The 7,201-nt window shown below is 54.1% G+C and overlaps 1 protein-coding gene across 2 annotated transcripts in view; it reads left to right on the forward strand.

The window, feature by feature from the left end:
• The window catches only part of GART (phosphoribosylglycinamide formyltransferase, phosphoribosylglycinamide synthetase, phosphoribosylaminoimidazole synthetase), a 33,250-nt gene that overhangs the window by 18,590 nt on the left and 7,459 nt on the right, over window positions 1-7,201 (forward strand). Inside the window, exons 15-22 of one of the 2 annotated variants that reach the window (XM_027908261.1) lie at window positions 1-91; window positions 1,702-1,950; window positions 2,241-2,393; window positions 3,666-3,869; window positions 4,117-4,248; window positions 4,816-4,946; window positions 6,364-6,505; window positions 7,074-7,189. In XM_027908261.1, the coding sequence (XP_027764062.1) occupies window positions 1-91; window positions 1,702-1,950; window positions 2,241-2,393; window positions 3,666-3,869; window positions 4,117-4,248; window positions 4,816-4,946; window positions 6,364-6,505; window positions 7,074-7,189 (1,218 nt within the window). The remainder of the gene's footprint in view (window positions 92-1,701; window positions 1,951-2,240; window positions 2,394-3,665; window positions 3,870-4,116; window positions 4,249-4,815; window positions 4,947-6,363; window positions 6,506-7,073; window positions 7,190-7,201) is intronic. The other variant, XM_027908260.1, reaches the window with a different exon arrangement.

The following is a 7,201-nucleotide window of genomic DNA, read 5'->3' on the forward strand; positions in this document are numbered from 1 at the left end:
TTCGCCTGCGGCAAACTGGACGTGGACGTGGCTCGAGGGGTCATCGCAGGGATTGCTGATGCCTGCAAGAAGGCTGGCTGTGCTCTGCTGGGTAGGGACAGCCTCCTCTGGAGGGGGTGCAAGAGATGATGCAGGAGCTTTATACCTGGGTTTAGTGTGGTGGTTTTCCTGCTCTACTGAAGAATCTTAAAAGGAGTCAAAAGAAAGAATCCCAGAAGATTTGAGTCGGGAGGGACCTTAAAAACCATCCAGTGCCACCCCTGCCATGGGCAGGGACACCTTCCACCAGCCCAGGCTGCTCCAAGCCCCGTCCAACCTGGCCTGGGACACTTCCAGGGATCCAGGAGCAGCCACAGCTTCTCTGCCCAACCTGTGCCAGGGCCTGCCCACCCTCCCAGCCAGCAATTCCTTCCCAATCTCCCATCTCTCCCTGCCCTCTGGCAGTTTGAAGCCATTCCCTGTGTCCTGTCCCTCCGTCCCTTGTCCCCAGTCCCTCTCCAGCTCTCCTGGAGCCCCTTTAGGCCCTGCAAGGGGCTCTCAGCTCTCCCTGGATCCTTCTCTTCTCCAGGTGAAACCCCCCAGCTCTCCCAGCCTTTCCTCCCAGCAGAGCTGCTCCATCCCTCTGATCAGCTTCCAGCCATGATGACTTCCCCAAGATGAACATATTCCAAGGTGTTAAGACTCAAATTTAGATGTTTTTCTTTTTTCAGCCCTAGAATACAAGTCCACGCAGTGCTGAGCTGTGTGTGTGCTCTGCTGTGCAGTGACCTGGTTAGCCATGGACAGGAGGCAATATTTCCCCTCTTGAATCATTAAAAATACACCCTTGTCACTGCTCAGCTCAAGGAGAGTATTTCTAGGTCAGTGAAACCCACATTCTTTTGTATAATTCTTATGAAAGGACTACAAGACAGGGTTAAATTTTAAAGCAGTGGAACCCAGAAAGTTCTGTTTCCTCACAAAGTTTTTTGCTTTTCCTTTTTTTTTTATAAATTCAGGCAGGTAGAATGACTCTGATGTTTCAAAAAAGACTTTTGAGCCAAAAAATGACAGTTCAAATGTCTTTAGGTAACACCTTCTAGTTGGTTAATGAAGTAATTCAGTCCTTTTTTTCCAGTTCCTTAAGAAAGTTGGGAACAGGGTCCTCTCTCAGTGGGAATGTGTGGCTTTGGGGCCGTTCACCAGCTTTGAAATGGAGGCCCTTTATGCCCTGGTTTACTTTTTTTGCTGGATGAACTCTTGCTCAGGCTGTTGTTTGTTTTGAGGTGGTGTGTCTGTTTATCAAACACAACCAGAGCGTTCCTGGTGCCGCCGAGGCCCCGCTGTGGGAGCTGCTGGGATGGAGCCCTGCGAGGCCTGATTCCAGCAGGAAAATTCACACTCCAAAGGCCTTTCTGCAGCAACTGAACATTCAGCTCAACAAGCCTGAGCTTGTGGAGGGGCTGAGGGTTTCTCTGCTGCCTGGATGTGCACAAACTTCATTGAGTCTGGGTTTGAGTGTTGGGCAGGGCCTGGAGCACCCTGGTCTAGGGGAAGGTGGGACAGGATGAGCTTTAAGGTCCCTCCCGACCCAGACCAGTCTGGGATTCTGTGGTTCTATAATTCAAAAAACTAGTCTGTGAATGCCTCCTGAGCTTCAAACTTGGGAAAATCGCGTTTCTGTGGCTCTTCAACCCCTCCCTTGTGTGTTTTTGGCTGCAGGAGGAGAGACGGCCGAGATGCCCGGGATGTACCCGCCCGGCGAGTACGACCTGGCGGGCTTCGCCGTGGGGGCCGTGGAGAGGGGGCAGATGCTGCCCCAGCTGGACAGGATCTCTGAGGGGGACGTGGTCATCGGGGTGGCGTCCTCTGGGGTCCACAGCAACGGCTACAGCCTCGTCAGGAAGATCGTGGAAAAGTCCTCCTTGGACTTCTCCTCTCCCGTGGGCGTCTCCGGGGACCAGACTTTAGGTACCGGTGGAACCTGAGCTGACCAACACTTCACACAACTGTTTTGGCTGTGCCTTTGCTTTTGTAGCTTTTCAAAGGAACAAAAAAAAAAAAAAAGATGTTCCATCTTTAAAGTGTTTTCATCTTTTTTTTGGTCTCCCGTGAGTCCCATGTGCAGGAGATAAATGAAGGGAGGGGGATAAATAGCCACTTGTGTGCTAAGAGAGGCAGCACACTGGGTTTCTCTCTCTAGCACAGGGGCATTCATTTCCCCCACTTTATGGTGATGGGCCCTTCTTTCTCTCTTCCAGGAGAGCTCCTGCTGACCCCAACCAAGCTGTACAGCAAGACCCTGCTGCCCGTGCTGCGCTCGGGCCACGTCAAGGCCTACGCCCACATCACGGGCGGGGGGCTGCTGGAGAACATCCCCAGGGTGCTCCCAGACTCCTGCGGTGTTGTCCTAGGTGAGAGGAAAAGACAGCTCAGGGAAGGCCCTGCTGCTGCTGTGGGGTCTGTGGGTGCTGGAGGAGCTGGATGTACCTGTCCAGAAATGGCTGAGTTTGTCCTTGTGCCTGAGCCAGGCCCAGGCAAAGCACTGCAGTGTGAGGGCTGCTCCCTACTGCATTCCCTTCCCTGGTGCTGCTTGTGATTGGACTTCTCAGGACACTTCCAAAAAGAAAACAACCCTAAAAGCAATCCCAAGTGAGCTGTTGCCATTTGCAATCACCTACCAAGTTACTGCTGGTTAAATGATACTCATGAGGTGTTCAGCTGGCATTCAGGGGGGGTTCTGAACTCAGGGACACCTCCTGCTGTTCAGCATCATTCACCCTCACCACCACCTGCTCAGGTGTGCTGGGAGGAGGGTTTCCCTGGGGGAGAAGCTGGGATATGGAGAGGGAAATGACTCACTGCAGGTTGTGGGAGTTCTGGGGGTTGGAGAGTAAAATAAGGGAGCTGAGACTGAGTTTTGGACTCCAGAACTGCATGTAAATCATTCTGCCCCTTGTCCCCAGTGACACTAATGCAGCTCTCTGTGTATATGTGTATATATATATGTGTGTGTGTGTGTGTTCACACCTCTGCTCTGGCACACACTGGGACAGCTGGGGGGGTTCACCTGGAGAAGAGAAGGATCCAGGGAGACTGAGAGCCCCTTCCAGGGTCTAAAGGGGCTCCAGGAGAGCTGGAGAGGGACTGGGGACAAGGGATGGAGGGACAGGACACAGGAATGGCTTCCCACTGCCAGAGGGCAGGGTTAGCTGGGAGATTGGGAAGGAATTGCTGGCTGGGAGGGTGGGCAGGCCCTGGCACAGGTTGGGCAGAGAAGCTGTGGCTGCCCCTGGATCCCTGGAAGTGTCCCAGGCCAGGTTGGACGGGGCTTGGAGCACGCTGTGCTGGTGGAAGGTGTCCCTGCCCATGGCAGGGGTGGCACTGGATGGGCTTTGAGGTCCCTCCCAACCCAAACTATTTCATGATTTCATGATCCTGTAGAAATGGAATAGAACCATTTTCAAGAGAACATGACAAGAAACAAACCTCTTGTCCCTGGAGTTCCTCCCCAGTGCCTTGTCCAGCAGCATTTTTGTGCTGCTGGGAATCATCCTCACCCGGCTGCAACTGGGGGCAGTGGGAAACTCTTGGGACAGATTTGACCTCCTGATACCCCAATAATGTTACTGTTTGTCCATTGATGGTGATTTCCACTCGTGGCCTGTGTTTCCAATTCCCTGCAGATGCTCTGACGTGGAAGATCCCTGAGATCTTCTGCTGGCTCCACAAGGAAGGGAACCTCTCTGAGGAGGAGATGGCCCGCACGTTCAACTGTGGCATCGGTGCCGTGCTGGTGGTGCAGAAGGAGATGGCTCAGCAGGTCCTGCAGGATGTCCAGAGGCAGGAGACAGCCTGGCTCATTGGGAAGGTTGTCCCCCTGCAAAAAGGTTATTCAACTTTTTTTTTTATCTTGGAAAAATCAAAAAAGCAGAGCTGAATTCTCCCTGTGGGGAGTCTTCCAGGGGATCGGCTGCAGATCTCCTCACTGGCACCTCCCTGACTTTTGTCTCTGGGTGTATTAAGTGACATTTCCTTTCATTCACCCCTCTCAGGGGTGCTTTCCTCCCCTCTCTGCTTGCCCCTGTATTTACACCTTGTTTTGTTGTGTTTGGGTGTTCTCTCCTCCTCGCTCAGGCTCCGACAGCGTCACAGTCCACAACCTGCAGCGAGCCCTGCAGGCCAACAGGTCCCTGTGTGTGCACAGCCACATCCAGGGCAGGGTGCAGCCTGGCAAGGTGAAGGTGGCTGTGCTGATCTCGGGAACAGGTGAGGATGACACTCTTTGCCACGCTGTAATCCAGACTGTTGAGAAGGAATTCAGCTCAGGTTCAAAGCCCTTGGAGTTCTGCCTGGACACTCTGAGAGGCTTCCCACAGGCAGGAGAGATTTTGCCCTTGGATTAGTGTCAGTCACAAAGAGGAGGATTTTTAACCTCTCCTGCAAACCAGGAATTGCATCTGTGCTCAGTTTAACCCAAATCCCTGCCCGTGTCCAGCCCCAAACACCCCGTGGTGCCCTGTGGAACAGCACCGTCATTTCCCAGACAGAGCAGAATCTGTTCCTGCCATAGGTGTTTCCAGTATTCCCGTTACTCAGACCATCGTTCCAGTGCTGTAAATTCCACTTTCCAAGTGCAGTTGCCAGGAAAGGCCCTGGAGCCTTCAGCTGTCACAGTGAAGATCAGGGAGATCAATTAAAGCAGGATTAATGTTACATCAGAGCTGTTTGCTCTGGTCTCCCCCACATTGCTGCTCAGTAAAAGCCTCTCCCAGCTGCTCAGTGTGTTTGTTGTCCAGGAAAGACTTGCTATCCATGAATTCTTTCCCCCCCCAGGCACAAACCTGGAGGCCCTGATCAACAGCACCAAGAAAAGCACCAGTTTCGCCCAGATTGTTCTGGTGGTTTCCAACAAGGCTGGTGTGGAGGGGCTGAGGAAGGCTGAGAGAGCTGGCATTCCTACAAAGGTGAGGATTCCCTCTTGGACAATCAGCCCCCACTGGCTCTGACTCCAGCAGGAGGGGGCTGTGGGTCTGATGGGATAGGAGAGGGTTGGACAGGGAGTCTTGGCTTTTCTCTCTTGGTCTGTCAGGAACTAAAGGAACAACCTGTTTTATCTGAACTGAACTTTAAAATGACATGGTGGTTCAACTGAAGGAAGTAGAGAGGTGACAGTCACTGACTCCCTGACACTGCTTCAGGCTCCCCAGGACTCATTCCCTTGGTGTCCATGGATCCAGGGCTGCCTTGTCTCTCGTATTACAGACCTGAAAGGATCCTGTTCTGATGCAGAAGCATTTTACAGCCCTTTTTCACTGGGAAATTGGGGCCCAAAGCTTTGCTGTTAGCTGTAATAATTTGCTAAAGCTTTGACTTTGCTCTGAGCTCGGGGATCTGGCTCTTGTTTGGGAGGACACAAAAGTCCTGAGTGAAACATGTCCAGGGTGTGCAGGGGAAGAGCAAACACAGAACCAGTCACAGACTGCTCTGGGTTGGGAGGGAACTTAAAGCTCATCCAGTGCCAACCCTCAGGTTTTTCTGAGGAAAAAGATTGGAATGTGGGGGAGCTGATGGTCCCTGAGCAGTGCTGGTAACTCTGCTGGGGATTCACAGGTCCCTTTATTTAAGGATTGGATGTTTTCAGTGAGTTAGTACTGCCTTCCTCCTGCCTAAATTAGGGATTCATCCTGCATGGAAAACACAGAACTCAGGCTGAGACAGCTGGGGGGGTTCACCTGGAGAAGAGAAGGATCCAGGGAGACCTGAGAGCCCCTTGCAGGGCCTAAAGGGGCTCCAGGAGAGCTGGAGAGGGACTGGGGACAAGGGATGGAGGGACAGGACACAGGGAATGGCTTCCCACTGCCAGAGGGCAGGGATAGATGGGAGATTGGGAAGGAATTGCTGGCTGGGAGGGTGGGCAGGCCCTGGCACAGGTTGGGCAGAGAAGCTGTGGCTGCCCCTGGATCCCTGGGAGTGTCCCAGGCCAGGTTGGACGGGGCTTGGAGCACCCTGGGCTGGTGGAAGGTGTCCCTGCCCATGGCAGGGGTGGGGCTGGATGGTTTTTAAGGTCCCTCCCACCCAAACCCAGCTGCACAGCCCCTCCCAGGATTCTGTGACTCCCTGGATCTGCACTGGGGGCTGCTTTAGGAGTTTGGGATTAGCCCTTTCCTGGAGGTTTGTGGTGCAGGTGTTGCTGGGGTTCAGCTGCTGCCGTGTGGGAGCAGCTCTGAGGAGCTCCGAGCGCTGGGGCCGCTGCCCTGGCCGAGCTCTGCTCACTCCAGGGGTCCCCTGGGAGCCAGGAGGGAATGTTTGTGGCAGCTGGGAGCGTTCAGGAGCTGCTCCTGCTGCGGAGCTGCCCAGCCCAGCTGCTGTGTTGGTCGGCAGGTGATCGAGCACACGGCCTTCCCCAGCCGCGGCGACTTCGACAGCGCCATCGACGCCGCGCTGCGCGAGTTCTCCGTGGAGCTCGTCTGCCTGGCGGGCTTCATGAGGATCCTGTCGGGCCCCTTCGTCAAGAAGTGGGAAGGTGAGCACAGCTGGGGGCTGGGAAACTTCAACAACGGCATTTTATCGTCAGGGAAACACAAATACAGAGAGGGGACCGGATTAGCTCTGGGTGTGCAGGAAACAAGGTGATCTTTGGGGTCCCTCCCGACCCAAACCCTTCTGTGATCCCATGAAATGAGACCCTTCCATCCTGTAAGGAGCAGGGTGAGAGGAAAGGCAGTTTCCCCCTTCCCTCTCTCATTTGTGCTGGGGTTTAAGGAAGCCAAGGGCAAGGGCAGGTCTTGTAGTCCTTGATTTATTAGAAAATGTTTAAAAGAAGGCTGTGAAGACTTTAGAGCTCTGCAAACATGAGGTGCAGGGCAGGTGTTGGCTGGGGAGAGGTGATCTTCCAACCCCTGGGAATCCCTTCCTGACAGAGGATCTGCCTTGGATCTGTGTAAACCCACCAAACTGGGCAGCACTGCAGTCTGGGATATCAGAACCTGGTTTGACCTGGTTTGGCCTGATTTGACCCCTCTGTGGTTTATGGGGCTTTGCACACCCTGGTCAGTGCTCGGGGCCGGTAAAACCCCACCGTGATCTTGCAGGGAAGATCCTGAACATCCACCCGTCCCTGCTGCCGTCCTTCAAGGGGGCCAACGCGCACCGGCTGGTGCTGCAGGCGGGCGTGCGCGTCACCGGCTGCACCGTGCACTTCGTGGCTGTGAGTACCCCC

Source organism: Empidonax traillii, unplaced genomic scaffold (assembly GCF_003031625.1).
Source record: "Empidonax traillii isolate 1590-97213 ecotype Southwest subspecies unplaced genomic scaffold, ASM303162v1 scaffold1668:size145401, whole genome shotgun sequence".
NCBI classification, from domain to species: domain Eukaryota; kingdom Metazoa; phylum Chordata; class Aves; order Passeriformes; family Tyrannidae; genus Empidonax; species Empidonax traillii.